General features: G+C 40.6%; 1 protein-coding gene across 2 annotated transcripts; it reads left to right on the top strand.

Annotated features, from left to right (window-relative positions):
* Positions 1–1723: 1723 nt before the first annotated feature.
* Positions 1724–19615, top strand: rgl3a (ral guanine nucleotide dissociation stimulator-like 3a). 2 transcript variants are annotated; one of them, XM_055040816.1, is made up of 18 exons: positions 1724–1781; positions 2014–2212; positions 3027–3292; positions 8372–8667; positions 12075–12119; positions 12222–12391; positions 12593–12744; positions 12842–13153; positions 13238–13341; positions 13422–13497; positions 15317–15403; positions 15490–15522; positions 15787–15908; positions 15989–16084; positions 16172–16277; positions 16350–16628; positions 17387–17501; positions 17772–19615. In XM_055040816.1, the coding sequence occupies exons 3-18, from the start codon at positions 3101–3103 to the stop codon at positions 17924–17926; spliced, it is 2340 nt and encodes a 779-aa protein (XP_054896791.1). In that variant the 5' UTR covers positions 1724–1781; positions 2014–2212; positions 3027–3100; the 3' UTR covers positions 17927–19615. The 2 variants fall into 2 exon arrangements, with proteins under 2 accessions (XP_054896791.1, XP_054896792.1); XM_055040817.1 differs by lacking the exons at positions 1724–1781; positions 2014–2212; positions 3027–3292 and adding an exon at positions 6815–7022.
* Positions 19616–20250: the final 635 nt, after the last annotated feature.

Genomic DNA, 20250 nt, shown 5'->3' with positions numbered 1-20250 from the left:
TGAATAGAGTCAAGTTCTGAGGAAGTTTTTGTCCTCTTTCTTTTTGCTTCTAGTGACTGAAACCAGTTCATTGTAAAAACACGAGGTTTCAAATTGCAGACATCATGCCCCAGAGCCACGAAAACCTAAACCTATGACATATTCAGACTCTCTTCATCATTAGGATGAATCAGAACCCGCTGGTATACGGTGCATGGTTACATGCAACACGCTAAGCACGTCAGGCACAGTTCTGCAGCTTCATTCAGAGACTTTCAAGAGCCAGCTCTTGAATGTCAGCCGCTCACCTTTGTTCTCTGACCTCTCAAATGTCTGCCCTATGCCAGAGGGAATTTCTGTTTTTAGTTGCAAAGCGAACGTCTTACGCGCAGTTCTCTTTGTCAGTGTGTGTCTGTGACGTCAAGAAGGTGACAATAAAGCAGCTGTGACGTAATGTTTGCTCCAGTTCTGTTCTTTCTTTTCTAAAATTAGTTTCTCCAGAGAGTTTGTATTTCGTTCATCGTTTGTGTACTCTTTGTTTGATCCTGCGTTCGTCCAGGCTGGTAAAAGGTAATCCAAGCTACTCCTAGGCCTTGTGAAGGGATGTTAGCTGTATTAATTTAATAATGAGGTCTATGGCACTATGTGCACGGAAAATATATAATACTGCCCTTTAACAAACAACCAAAGATGCAATAGAATCCTTTATATCCATTGTAAATTTGGATTAGGTGTATTCATTTATGAATACACACAATTCATAAATGAATTATTAATTAATAAAGACACTTACTGGTTTATGCTTTCAGCATATAATTAACACAAATTGTGATCAAATATTTGCACGTTCAGTCATTTCATGTTTCAACTTTTAAATAGCTATTTTATGTAATGTTCACATTTCCAATCTATTTTTCCGATGAACATCACATTTATGCATATTTAGCTAATCGTCTATTTATGTTTTGAAATGTAAGTTTATTCACTTACAGGAAAGTACTGCCCAGAACAGTGAAATATGTATTCATATCATAATAAATACAGCCCCTACTTAAAAGTTTGCCAAGTTCCTTTTTGAAATTGTGTTTTGAAATTTGATTGGACATTTAAATGTAATTATTATTGTCCTGATATTATTTAAATGATCATGTGTAAATATTTATTTCATAAATGATTAATTTATTTGCTTAATTGTGGCACTTTTGAAATTGAGGATAGGCAAATTCTAACAATTACGCTAATAAGGAAAAAAACAAAGATTGGGCCTTAAAAAAACTAAATTAAATATTCAGAATATAAACGACACAAGTGCATATAAATAAACGAGGATATCAGTAAAGGACACTTTATTCTAGTAATTTTAATTAGAAAATTAATCTTCCCCAAACCATCTTTTGCGGACCACAGTGAATAAAGCTTTTCAGGTTTCACGTTACAAACTGAAAATCCCTAAAATAAAAGTTTTGACGATATTCCCATTTATTGAGATGCACCTGTTACCCAAAACGACGCCATCTTTGACAGGGCGCCCATCCATCCATCCATGGTGAAGGTCACGTGCGACATGTCATGCTGTTTCTGATCAGCCAATCAGAGGGCAGAGGGGGAGTTCCCGACCTTCCTGTCTCACAGTTTGAAACGTGTTGCGTGTGCGCGCGCGAGTGCGTGCGTGTGAGCTGCTTCATCCAAATGGCCCGCAAACAGGTTTTCAGACACGTTTAAGCGACCTGTTCGGGTTTCAGCCCTAATGCTCCGACTGTCATGAGTTGTCATCGAGACACACCTGTCCGTCACTGCGTCAGGTGAGACATTCAGTTATTTAAAATCACGACCGAGCTGTTTTCCACTCCACTCATAGTAAAACAACAGTGTTTCTAAGATTTTTTTGTTTGTTTTTTTCGTTTCGTTTCGTTTGGTTTTTTTACGCATGACTTTAGTGAAAACGAGGGCAGCGAGTTTGTGCATTGTTTTCGCGAGCAGAGCGTTGAGCTGGAATGATTTGATTTGATAAAGCAGCAATTTTACACATAACAGAGGAGGCTGCGGCTGAACAAGGAGGAGGCCTTTAGCACGGACTCATGCGCGGGGCATCATCCACCCACTGACTCAGAGAACAATCAGCCCTCAGAGATAAATGCCAGATTCTCTTCCTCCGAGCTCCACTATTGTTTCTTCGTGGCTGAAGACGCGGAGACCCGAACGTGGACAAGCAGACAAAAGGAGCCGGGATAGAGTTAAGTAAATGCATGTTTTCTGTGTGTGTGTATCTGTACTCCTTCTTACTCGGATTTATTCCTTTATTTTCCATTTTATTTTTGTGATGATGCTCAGTGTTATTTATGCATTATATCTGCCACGGCTGGTGCTGAAAATGATTTTTGATGACTTACATAGCAATCAAGAGCTTGGATTAAGTGGCCATTACTTCCACTGTTTTTGTAATTATGGCAACAAAAACTGAATATAACCTAGTGTGTGAATTAGACTATAATTAAAAGGTAGTTCATTTGTTTCACCATTTGAAAAGGAAACTTTATACTGATTCTTTTTTCATACGTTTCAGGCATTTATTTATTTTTATTTAGATCCAGATTTGCTCTGGATCTAAATAAAATCCACAAAATTCACCGCAAAATCCACAAAATCTTACCAAGTATTTTTGGTCTAGTTTCTAGTGCTGATATCTTAACACGCTTGATATAAGACAAAACTAACGTATGTCTAAATAGGAGCTTATTTTAAGTAAGTAAATCCTTAATATTGATGAAGTACTGGTTCTATTGGAAGGTTATTTCACCTGCATAACCAGGCAAAACTGCCTTGTTATAAGTGATATGATATAAACTCTGGTTGGTGAGCAGTGACAGGTTTCTATGATTTTATGCTGACATTGCAGATGTTGGCTCATTCACTGACATGTTTTCCTCCTAAGAGCAGATCATAGCTAAATATGTGGCTGTTTTCAAATGCTTGCAGACTCTAATATCGCTCTGACTGGCTGAAATAAGACGAGTACAGCCGTTTTCACGCTTTCCTCCCAAACACAGATGAGGCAGCAGGTGTAGGAGATCTCCAGTGAGCGGTGTGTGGGCCTGTGAGCGTGACCGACTCAAACCGGGAAATGAGGACCACTCTTCCTTTGTGCGGAGGCGATGATGAAGCCTGTGGTCATCAGCGAAGCATTAGCAGGGTGGGCTGGATGAAGAGGCTGCTGTGGCTCAGGTCCAACCACTGCGGGGGCATCCACATGGACACGGAGCCCGGAGTGTGGCTCAGGAGCTTCCAGCTGCTGGACACGGAGGGCCAACATGAGGTAAGGCTCTATAAAGATAGTCTCGTTTGAAACAGAGCATTATAGCTGGCTTCTTGACTGAGATACTTTGGATGGGGAATAGTTCAAGGCAAAGTATCATCATATCTTCTCTCCTAACCTTGGTTTTTATCTAACCCAGATTTGTACTCTCACGGACAGGCTGAGAGGGTCGTGAGTTTGGTTGTGTGTTTTGTGGACTTGGAAAAAGCTCAAGGTTGTTTTTGAGGAGGCATAGCTGGAGCAAAGCAGGGGTGCTTTAAATGGTAATCGGGTCCATTTATGCCAAATCCAAGAGCTGTGTCCACAAAAAGCCAACTTGTTCCCAGTGCAGGTTGGCTTCTGCCAAGACAGAGGTAGAAATGAGAAAGGATTGTTTGAGAACCTCAGGATTGTTTGGGAACCTCAGGATTGTTTGGAAACCTCAAGATTTTACAAGATAATGTGATTCTTAAAGGTTGGCAACTTTAAGGATTGAGCTTTCACGTGCACCAGCTGGAATGGGAGACGGATCCATGAGGCCATGGTTCTTGTCCCTCAACATCTAAAGGCTCCAGTATGGGAATGTAAGAAGGATGCCTCTCATTAGAGGTTTTCCAGGCACGATACTCTGGACTAGTTGGGTCTGGAAAATGTGACTTAATTGCAATAGTATCTCTTAACTTTTCCTGATATTGTTTTGGCTCAGTCATATTTCCTTTCAGTAGACTAGACTAGAAGGAAAAATGACTGTAAATCATTCTGTAAATCAAATGTCTGAACTGTGGTTGTACCAAAAAGGCTGCCAGTTTTTATTTTTGTACCAAATGTAACCAGCTGGTGACGAATTAGTCAAGGTGAAAGAGAAGTGTAATACATGTTCTTTTCAAGTTTAACATAAAATAGAATAAAAATGTTTTTGCTATTCACCTGGGTTATTATGGGGGACAGCCAGTTTGTAGTGCAAATTCTTTCTTTTTTTTGTCTTGGGACTTCCATGGTTGCATCATTTCATATAGTTTCAGGAAACCAATAAGGAAACACAATGTAGAAGATGTTCCAGGAAGACAAATTGCTGTTTTGTTTCAGCTGAAGGAAATACAGATTTTTTTTCAAAAAAATTTATTATTATTATCATTACTATTTTATTATTTAGAGAACTTTAACCATTTCAGCTTCAAGATGAATGTTATAATGAAGAAGAAAATTAAATACAAAAAATAACCAGCACATTTATGACAAAGCGGTGGTTAATTGTTAATTGTTCTGACGTTTTGGTAACGTTGTACAACTTCAACAGCTTGTCTATGGATAAAACCAGGAGGGCATGGTGGAGGCTTCGCTCTAAAATCTGTCAACATCTCTTTGTTTTTTGAGAAGTGATTCTTCAGAAATGAACGGTCCTGGTCATCAAGCAGAGACGAAGGAGTTTGGTGTTTTTCTGCAGTCACGCTCCGGCTTCTTGGCCCGCCACCACATCAACCCTTCATGTGTGTAATTTGAACTAATTGACGTCTCTCCTGCCACTCTTTTGTTTGGCCTTTGTGAGTCGCTGAGGCTGGAGAAACGTGAGAGACAGAAACTCATTAGACAAACAAAATGCTCATTATTCATCTTTTGACTTAATGAGCAGCAGAACCCCGGCCCCGATTAAAGTTCTGCCGATGCTGTACAGGGATTTGCTTTTATCACGAGTACATCCACAAATCTGTGACGCAAGTGTTTACAATGTCATAAAAGGCACTAAATCTGAAAGTTTTCTCATGCCATCCGTGGTGTGTAACATGAGTATTTTTAGAATCAGAACCAACCTGTTTGACGAAGCACTTTGTCCTGAACTCTTAAGGTGACGGGCAGGAATGTCAACAAGACTCTGCTTAGCATCTTGCTATTTTTATTCAAGTTTTTCTTCTTACCCGGCAAAGTTGACCCACAGTCAACTTCTTTGATCCATTTGATTAATTATCATTTAGCTTTCGTTTATTTCTACGAATCATCTTCCTCTGAAGTTGTAAGACCAGCTTTGAGTCAATTTTTTTTTTTTTAGGTGAAATTGTTTTTATTTGTGCTTTTTGCCTCAGTCATCAAATGTTAGTATTATTTAGCTTTCTACTTGTATGTCGATGATTTCTTTTTTACTTTTAAGTTTTTACAAATAAACAAGTGAAACTAAGATCTCAGCTGGACAAATTAACAACATGTAAGAGTTAGTGAAGTCCGTCACTTCTAAGATAGGGTTTGAGGTTGCTTACTATGGGATAAATAACAAGTATTAATGTTTTAAATAACTTTAAAGTTTAAAATCTGTTTCATATTTTGTCTCTTTAGGTTTTGTTCCTGGGTTTAAATGACCAGTTATTATCTTAGCATGAAGACAGTAAAAGTTATTTTTACTCTTGGAAAGTTGAAAGTTTAATGACTGATCCAAAGACAATTCAACAAACAGAATCGATACCAATCAGTGAGAATACAACAAACCAATGCGAGCGTTTGTCACCGCTGTTGTAAAATCTATGCACATGATTTACAGTCCACTAGATGCATCATAGAAACCCAGCTGAATGATTTTAGCTTGTAAACAAAGTTAATCGCCACACTTCCCATTTTCAGTGACATTTTCAGTATCTATATATCTCAGCAGGAGGGTGACGCTGTGTTTATGTCCAGCAGACATCCTGCAAGCCGCTGTAAGCATGGTTTGCTATGGGTTTCTTTTTCAGTAAATGGACTAAAAAGTGGAAGTGCAGAATGTGAAATATTTTAGATAGTTTTGTTTTGCTTCTATTTTTCACAGATTTGGGGAAGTGGGGAATTCACAGCGTAGTTACTGAATTTAATGCAGTCAATCAAATGTTTAATGTCGTAATTACTGTGGATGCACAGAGTGTATGATAATTCTTATTTTGCCCTAATTTTCAGTGTGTTTTGGGTCACGGCTAGAACACGTCCAACATGCCAGACTTTAATGCAGAAAGGTTCTTGACTCTATTCTGAACTCCCTTTAGATGGAGGTTTTCACTCTAAACTCAGACGTTTAATGGTTTCAATTTTAATGGAGTGAACAAATAGTTAGCCGTCTTAAGTGACGACTAAATAATGTTTCCTGAAAAGTCAGGGTGAGATTTAAAGAAGACATGCAACTGTGGCTCCTTTCCAGGCATTTTTATTTTGGGTTTTTGAACATGGAGTAGCCACTGAGCAGTATGTGTTATATTCCAGTGAAATCGGTTTTAAAAGTTGAACGAATTTATAGATTTTTGCTTTATTCCTCATCCAAAACTGACGTTTGAACAATTGAGGGGATTTACACAGTTATTTCTGGTACTTCAACTTCTATTATCAGGTTGCTGTCAGCATAACAACAATCCTCCAAACAATGCCAGCTGCGTCAGTGTCAACCTCAGCACACCTGCTGTCATCTGCTCCTGACCGCTTATTGGTCAGCCTCCACTGGCCCCGCCCACACCTGCTTCCTGGCTCCGCCCACCTCCCCATTCACTCGTTGGGTCGGACTTCTTCCTCCTCAGTGTCTCGCTGCTTCACGAGGAGTTCAACCGGTTGAATCATTTTGAACATTTTCGCGAGTTTTGATAACATGGGTGTTTTACGTTTACTTCAAAGTCGAGTCCACAGTCGGAGAAAGCGGCTCTTCTCCTAACGACCCGCAGTTTAAGTTGAGATTCGGGAGCAAAACGCAGAAGGATTTATTCACCGCATCTCGTGTCAAAACATGGGAAAATGGCAATTATCGATGGTATGTAGATTTAACTTGACTTGTTTGACCTTTAACCCCGTTCACCTGGAATCTGAATTGTGTTTTTCATGTTCGTGTGAACCAGGAGTGTTTCTGTTGTCGTGCTGACAAATGCTTGCATGAACTTAACAGAGATATAAATCACCGGCGGACGCTCTGGTTGCAACTTGTTGCACACTTTGCTTCTCTTTTACATGTGCTAAAAGAAGACTTCATGCGCAACGACAGGTTGCCAACCAAGAGCTTGCTTTTTTTATTTGAATTATTTCACTTCATGGTCATCCTTAGGTTTTATTTAGTTAACGTTTGTTAGAAAATAATGCCTGATTTTGTGGGTTGTTCATTTGACGGGGAGCATAAAAATATCAACCTGTCTCACTGGAGATTATGTGTAGATGTGTTTTGAAACCACCAGTCTAAAATTGCAAGAATGCAAGAAAAAGGACTTAATGTTTCGTATTGTTGCAGTTTCAGCCTCAGATTTGAAAAAGTCCATTGGAGCCTCACATTGCAGCCACAAAATCACTTCAGAACATTTTCTGTGAATTTTTACGCCATTAATCAACATAAAGTAGAGATTTTCTAGAGTCACTTCAAACTGACTGTCTTTTTTTAGGGGTTTCCACTTAATACATTCCCACAGCATAATCCTGCCACCACCATGTTGAGAGGATCATGTGATGTGCAGTGAATGATGGCTTTGCAAGTTTTAATTTTGGTCCTGTCTAACCTTCTTCATACATTTAGTGTAACGGGTATAATGAAGTAGAGTTTGTGCAAGTTTTATTTTTAAGCAGTATTTGTGCTTGTAAGGCTCTTAAGTCTTACAAGAGCCTTACAAAATGCTCAGTTTCATTTTAACATCATTAATTGAAATTGATCAACAATAAATCCTTCTGCGTTTTTCTCCCGATTTATTGTCAAAAAGCCTTTGAGGAATTCTGAAATACTTAATGCCAATACATTTGATCAAATATTGTAATAATATGTCAAGGCCATGTGGTGTAATGTGAGATTGATCTTGTTTAATTAAGCTGATTCAGAGGAAATGAACAGATTCTAACATGGGGAATATAACGGTCTGTGTGTTTTAAAAACCTAAGCGGCGTCAATGAACCGTTGAGTCATTGGTTACTTTGCAGTTTCTGTGCTCTTGTAGTATTTAAAAGCTGCGTCAAGGAATGTTAAGAATAAAAATCATCCATGTACAGTTTCACCTGAGTCCATTTACAGGTACAACTCTAAAGCAGCTCCATGTTTATGGAAAATGTTTTTATTTTGTGCAAATTTTCCCTTAGCGTTAGTTTTGAATCAATTTACATTTAAAAAAAATGTTTTCTTTCCTGCAGGAACCAGTGCAGGAGTGGGGCGAGGAGGAGGAGGACGGGGCCATTTTTGGGATCACCCTTCGAAGGGAGCCCACCCCGCCGGGCTCGGACTCGGACTCCTCTGACCTCTCGCCGGCCTTCGGCTGCGTCCAGTACCACACGGTGAAGATCCGCAGGCTGAAGGCCGCCAGCTTGGAGCGCCTGGTGTCCCACCTGCTGGACGCAGAGCACCGGGAGCCCGACTTCATCCGGGTGTTCCTCTCCATGTACCGGGCCTTCACCTCCACCAGCGCCGTCATCGAACTGCTGTTTCAGAGGTGAGCTTGTGGGCTTTCACTGAACTGAGGCGGGTGCTAACAGAAATCATGAGGGCCCAGTCAGCCGCTCTCCCAGCCACCATATGAGCTCATTGTTGCTGCTTGATTTAGACTGATCTGTTTAACAGAAAACAGTCAGTGTGCAGGAGGGAAGAAAAAAACAATAATTTGACATTTTCTGCAATTCATCCTAATCCTGCATTGTTTGTGAATAACAATTTATTCATAAGCTGACTGGAAAAGTATGACATTTGATTACAGTATTTATCTAGCTAGGATAAGTACTGATGAAAAAAATAACTGAATTGGTAAAAAATAATTATAAAAAGTTGTTCAGGATTCCACCTTCACTTTCTCCATTGTTACGTTCTCTGTTCATAAATTTTTTTTAAACCTTTTATCATTATTTTCTTGAATTATACCACTTAGAAGATGCTGATACAGAGTTATCACACCAGTTACTTAAAGAAGCAGGATTAAAACACCTTACTAGTTGCATTCAATATTTTCAAATTCACTGATTTTGTGGAACAGATTATAGAGAAAAAAACTAAGAGTATTGTAACATACCGTCAGTTTCATTTTAACATCATTAATTGAAATTGATCAACAATAAGCGATACAGTATAGCCCTTATTTTCTTGCATCCTCCCTTCCTTCCTGATGTCCAGTCTTTCCTTGTGCTCTTCCTTAATTTTGCTTTCATTCACAATTTCTTGTGTTTTTCTTTCCTTTTTGTCCTTTATTCTTCTCTTACTTTTTTTGAAGGCTTCATAATGTATAAATCGATCTTGGTGGATTTTTAATACTTTATATTTTAATCAGGAATACAATTTTGAAATTTACGAATTGAGAAGCAGTCGTGCCATCGCAGATCCTCCTCTTATCCGGAGCAGTGACGCAGAGACGTTCGCTGTATTTGCTTTCAAACTTTTCTGACATTGATTTATTTTCCCAGCTTGTCCTAATTTTTCGGAAGGTCGTCACTGCCGTCAAACGTTAGCGCAGCGTCTGCGTCAGAACGGTTTACGACTGACCAGATGCACATATCGGTTTTCAACACAGACAGAAATTTAACAGCTTCCTCACGTCCCATCAGCTGTTTTCAGAACAAATCTCTGCCGGTTTCTATGGCAGGTTTTATCGTCACGAGGTAAACAAAGCTTCCTGAGCTTTGTTGCATTGTGAGCGCTTCATGACTACACCCTCCACGCCCAGCGACGTACCTGGTCTGATTTTTGATTTATGTATTTTTCCCTGCTGGAATGACTTCAGAAAGAGCACAGTACATTTTATCCTGAAGCGACTCCTAAAAGGCTTAAAAAGCCTTTGCGCCTCTTGCAAAGGTTTCAAGCAGCTGCTTGCTTTAATTGGTGCACTGATGGATTTATTGTTCGTCAGACAGCCGCCCTCATCGGAGCTGTGCTGGTGGCGGCAGGCTTCCTGTAGGCTTCAGTGGACGAGGTCGGGGCAAACTGGAAAAGGTGTTATCCCAACAGAATTTAATACAGGATGTTCCATTTCTATCACTATCATTAGATTATACAACTCTCCTGCTTACTCATCATTGGTGACAATTTTAAAGATGCATTTAAACTTTTTTTTTTTGGAGTGGATAAACAACTTTGTCCAGATTTCAACAGACTTGCTGCTGATTGAAGTTAAGTTTAAGAGTTTAGTCGTGGCACCTGGTTTTTATAAATTTCTTGTCTACAAAGCACAGGCGGTGAAATGGGCCCTCGTCATGATGCAGCTTCTGCCATGCTTGAGCATGGGTCCAGTGGTCTTGGGTTTGAAGGAGTCCTTTTTAGGTCAGGCATGTCTTTCTAGGTCAGTCCTGGCCTTTTGAAACCAGCTTCACTAGTCTTCCTGAAATGAAATCTTAAGGATTTCATTTCAGACATTTGGTCGGTGTTTCAATGAGAGAATGATCCTAAACAAACATCTAAGGTGGTTTTGGTGTACTGTGCCCGGCCACAACAAAGTTGCTGCTTGGATCTAACTGGGTAAATGGGTCAGATCCTCCTGTTGGGTAATTGCTGCATAAATAGTTATCTTTCAGCTGGCAACAACTTATCTAACTAACTCTGTGTTAAGAAGGGTCAAATAGTTGACCTCCAAGAGAAAAAAATCCTTTGAGTTGCAAGATCTGCTAAAATTGGGTTAAAACTGACCAAGGCTTTGTTTAAAAACTGGAAGTCAAGTGGAGAATCCTAAAACATCATGACTGGTGGTCATTAAACTGTGGTGAAAGCAAATAAAAGAGAAATAACAGAACGCAGGGCTGTTTTTAATAGAGAAAGAGCATTTCCACACATATAATGTGAAGAGAACTCAAGGATTTGGGACTAAACATCTGTGTGGCCTTAAGAAAACCACTAATCAGTAAAGTCTTAACTGGACAAAAGGCCTACAGTTTCCAAGGACTTGTGGAGATGGAAGACGGTCATGTGATTTGAGGTATCAAATTGATCTTCTTCCGGAGAGAGGGGTGCATCAGGGTGAGAAGAAGCACTCATCATGCCAGGAGTGTGAGCCTGTGCTCTTGGGCTGCTGTTGTTGTTGGTCAGGTCCATCATGAGGCCAGTCGACTACCTGACTAAACTAAATGACCAGGTCATATTGTGTTCAAGGAACAGGAGACGTCTCTTTCTCACATGGTTCGGCCACCAGAGTCCGAACCTGAAATGTCCGTGAACTCAAACCTTTTGAAAAACGTTTGTAATAAACATTTGCTCAAAGCTTGTGAACTAATATGTTTTAATGAGCTCCACTAGATCTTTTAAGAAGAAAAGTAAATCAACCCACTCCAAAGAACTTGTTGAAGTAACTTGTTTTGGGGGTCTTATCCAAATATGTGTCGTTAATGTATAAATTTGAGTCAGTATGAAAAATAATGGTTGAAAATCATTAATAAAATAGCAAAGTTTGTCATACAAGTGTGAAAGTCTGGTTGTCACCAAATATTATACTGTAGTTTCCCATAGGCTGTATATTTATCAGCAACATGAGCATCTGTTAGTTTTGACATTTTCAATCATTTATCAATACCATAAACATCAGGATCTTGTTGTAAAACTGCAGCTCAGTTTTTGATACGCAGACAACATGGAGCGATACTTTAGCTTTGCTGCACCTATGTTTTATGGCAGGGTTATAAATCCCGGAGAAAGACGGGTCTCTGTTTACTCTGTGCCAAGGCCAACATCTCTGTGGGGACGCAGGAGTGTTGCAGGACATTTCCACAGGATGGACGGTCTGGCTGTTCAGCTGTAGTTGTCTCTGTTGTTTACAGGATGATTTCTGTCACCACTTAGCTGCCATGTTTTTTTTAATTTTTCTTTTATCTGATGATGTCCTGATTTATAGTCCAGTTGATAAGTGGCACCATTTCCTTTTCCCTTTAGAGTCGAAGCGCTTGACAACTTGGACAACGCGGCCAGTTTGCACAGGTGAGTTTAGTCCCAGCTGTCATGGCTTCATCATCTCACCTGCTCAACAAGCAGCTGTGACTTAATTTCTAAGCTTTTCTTCGTCCCTCTGCTGCTCTTCAGTAGTGCTCTCCCGGTGGTGCGGCTATGGTTGGAGGAATACAGCACCGACTTCCAGGACCCGCCTCAGTACCAGGCCCTGAGGCTGCTGTGTTCCCACCTACGTCATCAACTCTGCTTCAGACGTTTGCTTCTGACTGCTGAGGCTTTGCTCAAGAGACTCCAGGAACAAGGTAGCGGCATGCGCAATTTAACAAAGAAAAAAAAAAAATCAGTCTTCTCACTTCACTCTCAACTCAACTTTGTGTCGATCCATCTCACAAAATCCTAATGAATACAGAGATTTGTGGTTGCAAAGAGACAAAATCCAGACAAGAATAAAGAGTAGGTTCTGCTGATCATTCATTTCTTTCATTCATGTTGTGTTTTGACAGACTGCAGCCGCTCTGTGTCAGAACACCTCAGTGCATCCCTGCAGCGCTGCAAACTCGGCGATGGAGGAGAAATGTCCTCTAAACCAGACAAGCACAACTTCCTGGACTTCCCAGTTAGAGAAGTAGCAGAGCAGCTCACCAGATTGGACGCCGTACGTAACATGCACACAAATGCACAGTCTTTGATGGAGTTTAATTGATGAATTAATCTTGTACGACTTCTCCCTTATGTCTTTACCAATCCTGCAGGAGCTGTTTGTGAAAGTGGAGCCGTTCCACTGCCTGGGCTGCATCTGGTCGCAGCGTGACAAAAAGGAAAACCGCAATCTGGCGCCGACGGTCCGAGCCACCATTTTCCAGTTCAACGCAGTGACGAACCGTGTCATCACTTCCCTCCTCTGCCCATCCTCGCCCAGCCCATACACTTCCTGCTCCATCTTGTCCCCTTCCTCGACCTCCACCTCTCTGTACCCGTCTTCGGCTCCCGGCTCGCCTCACGGCTCGCACGCCAGTCCGGTTCACAGGGCGCGCGTCATCGAGTGGTGGATCGCCGTCGCACAGGTCAGGATCCAGACAAATCGCCACAAGGTTCAACAACAAAAGTTTATGTTGACCTGCAGAGTAAGCAGCATTGTTTCTCCACAGGAGTGCAGACAGCTGAAGAACTTCTCGTCTTTGAAAGCCATCCTGTCCGCCCTGCAGTCCAACGCCGTGTACCGCCTCAAGAAGACCTGGGCCGCTGTGAGCAGGTGTGCTGATGTTCTCAGAAAGCTTCAGGATTATGACTCCGATAATCTGGATTAACTTATGAATTGAATATTTCTTTTAGGGAAAGCATGACCGTCTTTGATCACCTCTGTGAGACGTTTCCCGATGAGAACTGTGTCCTCACAAGTGGAGTCGAGGTAAACATGTTTCTCATCCTCATATATGTAAGAAACTTGGATTGAAACATCAAGTTTTAAGTTGGCTTCACTCTCAAATAACATGGAATAGAAATGAAGAACAAACCTAAAATATTCTTTAAATGAATCTGTTTTCCCCTGATGTTTCAGCAGAACTGAGCTGCATTTATCAGAAAACCCTTATCTGACAATTATGATAACCACTGAAAAGTCGCACTCGAGTAACCCGACATAAACTTCTGTAACGGAGTAAAACTGCTTGTGTTTGCAAGTAACTGGAGCGGAAAGTCCTGATTCTGACCATGCAAAGAGAAATGATTCCTGCCAAGGATTTCGTTTGTCACAGAACGCCACAGTTGAATGTTTGTCTCAGTACTTTAGTAAGGCATTTGATTTTGCTGCCCATGTTTTTCCACTTGAACAAGAGGAAAAACAAATCAATCAGCTTCACCAATCACAATTTCATACCAATTTCTGACCTCTGGGTTTGGTTTTTGCAAAGATTTTGGTTGATTCTGATTTCTTTTGAAGTGTCAAAATGAAAGAAAATACAAAAATAACACTGAAAAGATTTTATTCCAGCGACCACGCTGAGAAAAAAAAAAGTTCAATATATTTCCAGGCTATTTTTAATTTTGAAAAAAGCCGTCTCAATGAAAATCCCAGAGGTTTTAACACCTCGGCATATTTATCTTTAGAAATCCAGCTGTGATTGGAAATAACCAGTCCCTGGAACGGCTGGTCTGGATGGGAGCGGAGCAACAAAAGAATATCGAGAAGCAGCTTTTTCTAAGCAAATGTACAACAGTGGGGTATTAGATGAAACTGCTCTGACTTGAGGAGTTTCATTTGTCATCTCTGTGTAAAAAGAAGAAAAGTAAATCGATCCTGCATGTCTTATCTAATGCCAAACACTGCCTGGGTAAAGCACAGCAAGCAGACATTAATCTGAACCTGCAGCTTTCCTCAACACATAACATCCATTTGTTGGGTGAACTTTTGTTATTGCTCAAGGTGTTTCACATATCGGATAACTTCTCACTTTTTCTTTTGTTACGGTGAGCAACAGCCGATAAAGATGTGTATTTAGTGACTACAGTCAGACACTCCAGTTTTTGTAAAACCTGCCCTCTAATGTTGCACAATGGCTGAAGCTAAACTGGTCATGTTGCACCCTCCCACATCCCCAGCTCCACTCAGCCCTGCAGGAAGCCATTATATAACGCGTCCACTTGTTTGTTGTCGCCTCGCTTTGATTCACGAGCGTTGACGCGACTCTTGTCCTCTCCCTAAGAGAGGAGTCATTGTGACAGCAGCGCCACGCATAGCTGAAAGCCATGACTGCCTCCAGAGCCGCGGTGAAAGGAAACCCCGCGATCTGCTCTGAAATCGTCTTCCACTTCCCAAATTTCAGTTCTGACCACTGAAATAGGATAAATGTGTCAGCTGGTAGAGAAATGTGTAACACGAAGTCCTTAATTGTCTCCCTGAATCATCAGATCCACTTCCCTTAAGCTGATTCAGTGATTTACGCTTCCTCCTCTTCTTTTTGTGCTTGAAAATGGAAAATGTTCACAAGTTCAGCACAAAGGTAAAGGAATTAAAAGGTGATTCCTACATTTATTACAATTATTATCGGCTGGTGGTTATGGCAAATGTTTCGCTTCATATCCGATGTTTCAGACAGAGCAGCAAATGCATCGTTTAAAATACTTTTATTTTATGACGAAATGAAAACCTCAGGCCAGAATATTTAATATTTCTAGTTGTTGTTTTTTTCTGCGTGTGCCTCATGCATAATGTTTGTTTTCCCCCGCAGAGCTTCAGCTGTGGTGTGGTGCCGTACCTGGGGACATACCTGACGGTCCTCACCATGTTGGACACGGCGCTGACCGACACGCTGGAGGTCGGTTCTTCACCTGCTCTTCTTTAGGGTCCAATTCAGAGCTGTCTGCTCCCATTGTAACTTTGGTGGTTTAACTTCTTTTACAGGGGAATCTCATCAACTTTGAGAAACGGAGACGGGTAAGTTCTGCCCCCTAGTGGTGCTTCATAGGAATATCTGTTTGAATGAATTGAAAGCGCTGCGGTTTGCAGCACTCCTCCTTTAAGTGAATGGATCTTTGACAGCCAAACTTCTCATTTATATTTTCAATTGAAATTGATTTAAAAAGGGCTTCAGACTCTGGATACCTCTGGCTTTTTATGACGTGTGCAGAATTTGATTTATTATCATCAGTTTTATATGTTTCATGGATTATTCAGTGTTTATAACTTTGCTTCCTTCAGGAGTATGAGATCCTCTCACAGATCCGACAGCTGCAGGCTTTCTGCTCCCACTACAGCCTCTCGGTGAACTCTGACCTCACAGACTGGCTCCAGGCTCACACTCTGCTCACGGAGCAGGAGAGGTAAAACCAGGAAAAGGAAACGGTTTTGATGAAGGTTTCGCCAAACCCTGCCGTGTCTCATGTTTTTTTTGTTTCCACAGCTACGAGCAGTCTCGGGACCTGGAGCCTCCCGTTGACCCTTGCCCCAACTCTCCCAACTCTTGGAGCCGCCGCCTGCTGGCCAATAAGCTCGCTTCGTAAGTTTTGAAAGATCAGCTGTCAAAACTCAAGTTAGCTATTGGTTGCTGTAACTTTATTTATTATTATTTTTTTTTTATGTGCAGGTTGCGAACATCGCACTCGGATCAGATGAGCGTGTCGTCGTCTGGATCCAGTGGTTCAGACCTGGAGGATCTCTCCACGCCTTCACCCTTCAGGCTCAAACTGAAGGTAAAAGAGCCCTAAAGTGTCCAGACTCCTGCTTGGACTCCATTCAACTCAGGTTTTCTCCCTTGCCTTCAGTCTCTCCCAGGCTCTCTTCACAACGTAGCGGAGGACTTCTCCATGTCTTCCTCACCCTCACCGAGCCTCTCCAGCTCATCCTGCTGCTCCTCACAGCCAGACCTCTCCTCTTCTTCTCTGGCGCTCAGCCCAGAGTCCTCCCCGTCGTCGTCTTCATCGCAGTCCACCTGCTCCCCTCAGGCCGTGCTGCCTCTCTACAACAAACAGATCGCAGACTCGTGTATCATCAGGGTCACGGTGGAGTGTGTCAGCAACGGGAACATCTACAAGAGCATCCTGGTACGTTGACCAAATACTGGAGATCTGCTGCAGTCCAAAACAAATAAAAGATCTATTCTGTTATGTTGCTAATTATAAAGACCTCTCCATTTATAATTTCTATCAAAATACTGAAAGAAAGTTATTGAAAATCAATTGAAATGTATTATTGTTGAGCAGCGTCTGCTTAAAGAAAATAAATAAGACAAAGGAATAACTAGCTTTTTTATTTCTGTCAATTTTTTTATAAGAATAACAAATTAAGAATGAAATGAAGTTTATTACTGTTCTTGTAATGGTAGTGGACCATGTAATAATGAAATGTAATAACATTTTAAAAATAGTTGCAATATTTTCTGAATGCATAAATATACAAATTTTGGCCGATATTGATAGATATTAATATTGTTGCAACTTCCGATATTTACAGACATTACATTTATATTTCACTAATCTTTCAACGCCTGGACATAGAAACTGCCTCTGTGCTTCAGTTAAACTTCCCACAATTCTTTGCTGCATCAATCTCATGACTAAACAAATACCACAATCAACCTCCTCCACTCCAGAAACAAACAGCAAGATTGAAATAATATTGGTCATTAATACCAACCCAGTCTGATACCGATATGTTGAAAAATATTAGTGTAGATGTGTCATCCTAATTTACTCATTTGTCCTGGAGTTGCAAATTAAACATTAAGATAATCCAGCTAATATCAGGGTTGAGTTTTCTATCCTGTAACTGCATTGGTGAAGCCTTCCTGTTCTCCGTGCAGCTCACCAGCCAGGACCACACGCCGCAGGTGATCCAGAGAGCTCTAGAGAAACACAACATGGAGGATTTCAGGAGCAGCGACTTCGGCCTCTACCAGCTGCTCAACCATGGAAGAGGTGAACATCTGCACTCAGTGTGTCTAAAATGTTTCTGCTTAGATTATCATTACTATTACAGGTTCCTGTCAGACCACTGTTCCCTTCTAAACTAAACCACTTTTAAACTGCTTGTATAAGAAGTGTGGTTTTAATGTAATTAAATATAACAATAAAAAAGATCTTGTTCAAAAAGTTCTTTCTGCCAAAAACAAAACAACAATAACGATTGTTTAAATCAAATCACAGGACACACCGAGCAACTCCTCACGTGCGTTTTGTTTTCCTCAGAGCTTCACATTCCTGACAACGCCAACGTCTTCTACGCCATGTGCACCTCGGCCAACTACGACTTTGTGCTGCGGCAGCGCTGGAGGAGCCACGGGAAGCAGTTTGGCTCCTTCTCCAGCCCTGGCGCTCGGCCCAGGGGCCGACACGTCAAATGAACCACAAGCTTCTGCACAGGCTGAACGTTTACCGACGTGACTGCAGCACCTCGTCGCCGTCAGAAGCCCCGACTTGCTTCGGAGGCTCCTCAAGTTTCTGTTCATAACCTCAAAGACCGTCGGCGTGTCTGACTGACTGACTGAAGAATAACTCGGAGCAGTTCTCACTTTACCAGCAGAACAAAAGAAAACCTGCTCCGTGAGAGGAGAGATGACACCAATCCAGATGTTCATCCAGGATGTCTAGTAGTGTGGGATCTGAATCCCATCTGGAGGGAATCATCAGCAGTCCTGAGTTTGACTCATCAAGGGAAACTCCTGAATGACTACAGAAGGATTTTTTGGCCTCACCCAGATAATCTGAAAGCATAACACTCCTTGGATACAGAAACATTGTCCTGAGAGTAGCTCATGAACATGCACATGTCTAGTTTGAAAATTTAAATATTTTATACAATCTAAATGTAATTTTAACTGTTTAAATTATTTAACGCACTTCAGTATTTATGTGTGAAAGCAATGATGGCGCAATGCGCTGCAACAACACAAAAATATCAAGTTTTTTTTACAGGTTCTAGTGCAAATATATTAGCAAACTATATTATATATTCGTCCACTTGAAGCAAGACAAAACTAATCTACAAGTAACTTCAGCAAAATACAGAAGCTTGTTTTAAATCAATAATTCATTCATATGGATGAAACAATACTGGCAGATTATTTCACTTTTAACAAGAAAATGTCCCAGATTGTAAGGAAAATATTTAGCCAATGGAAATAGCACTTTTTTAAAATTAATGTTAAAAATTTTTTGACTGAAAACAAACTCTTTAATCTTTCTGAAAAGTTGGGGGTTTATTTTTCAAAGTGTAATAAGTCATTTGCACTAAAAACTCGACAACAAATACTGTCTGAGTTTGTTTTTGCGGAGTGAGAAAAAGTTTGAGCCTGTTTAGATTCTGTTAGGATCTGATCTGTACTGACGAGGTGCAGACAGCAGTAACGGCTACTCCGCTCCTTTTTCAAAACACTTTTTGCAAAACCAGAGTTATGAAGGATTTTCACGTTGATTTGAATTTTGTAAATGTGTCCCAGCCTTCCAAGCTGCAGGTTTCAGTCAGGCTGCAGCAATTTATCGAGCGCATGCAGGTTTGTTGCTGAAAAGATTCCTGTGACGTTTATGGTCTAACAAACACCTGGATTAATACATGCAGGTGTTTGGTTTTTGAATTTTGTGCCTAAATCTGGCATAAAACTTTGATTTACTACAGTTCTCATAAGCTCTGCCCAGACTTGTTAGTTGTCAGTTTAAAAAAAGAAAGTTTTGTTTTTTGTTGTTTTTTTTCTGTAGTGGTCAAATGAAGAAACATCCTGCAGATTTCAACTGGTTTTGCTCTCTAACCTCGTTTGCATTGTGTAATTGTTTTGTTGAAGTCTTTTTCTAAATATATATTTTGCTGATTCAGTGATGTAAGAAGCAGCTGGTCATTTGAAGGATGCACAGTGTGACCCTCGGCTGCTTCACTGTTTCTGATCTGAAGGGAGGCCCTGGGATGCGAGAAGACGCGTTTCTGCGTGTGACCCGAGCGACGTCTCCAGTCTGAAGACGTTCAGCCGAAGCTTTGACAGCGAAAGAGCTGAAATCTGCAGTGAAGAGGAAATCGATGACTTCTGCTGTTTGTTCCTCCATTTGTTCCTCCATTCGTTGTGCCGTATTAAGTTCATGCATTTGACCTACTTATATTGTCACTTTGTAAACATGTTTTTGTTGTTTGTTTTTTAAGAGATGTTTTATTTTTGTTTAATCTAAGCACATGTACATATTTAGTATTATATATTCACTAATAAAGCAAGTCTACAGTTTTGCGCTTTATTTTTCTTATTTGTGACATTGGTCCACTTTGATATTTGGTTGAGGCACATTTAAAAATCACTTTCGTTATTTTCATTTTCCAGCCTCTTCAAATCTTACAGACGATCATATTTCCTGTCCCTCTTCAGGTGACCCTACAGATTCATGTCAGACTTTAGTTCTGGGTTCTGGTGAAACCATTTAAAAAAAAAAAGAAAAAGTTTTTCATTTTGCCTAAGAATTCATGTTTAGTTTATTTATCCTCTTTGGTTCTTGCTTAAAGAGTTACACTTTCAAAGGTTAACAGATTATTCAGAGAAATTACTGGGAGGAATTATTAGCTCAAAACTTACTGAATGCACATCTTTACTGTTGAATCTCGAAACGGCATTAAGAAAAGTACCACATCTGACCGCTAGATGGAGGCAGATACAAGACAAAGATCACATTCTGCTTTGTTTATTGTGAACTC

The sequence above is a fragment of the Poeciliopsis prolifica genome, unplaced genomic scaffold (assembly GCF_027474105.1).
Source record: "Poeciliopsis prolifica strain line A6 unplaced genomic scaffold, Auburn_PproV2 SCAFFOLD016, whole genome shotgun sequence".
NCBI classification, from domain to species: Eukaryota; Metazoa; Chordata; class Actinopteri; order Cyprinodontiformes; family Poeciliidae; genus Poeciliopsis; species Poeciliopsis prolifica.
The sequence above is the reverse complement of the archived record's forward strand: the minus strand, read 5'-3'. Positions and strand labels throughout refer to the sequence as shown.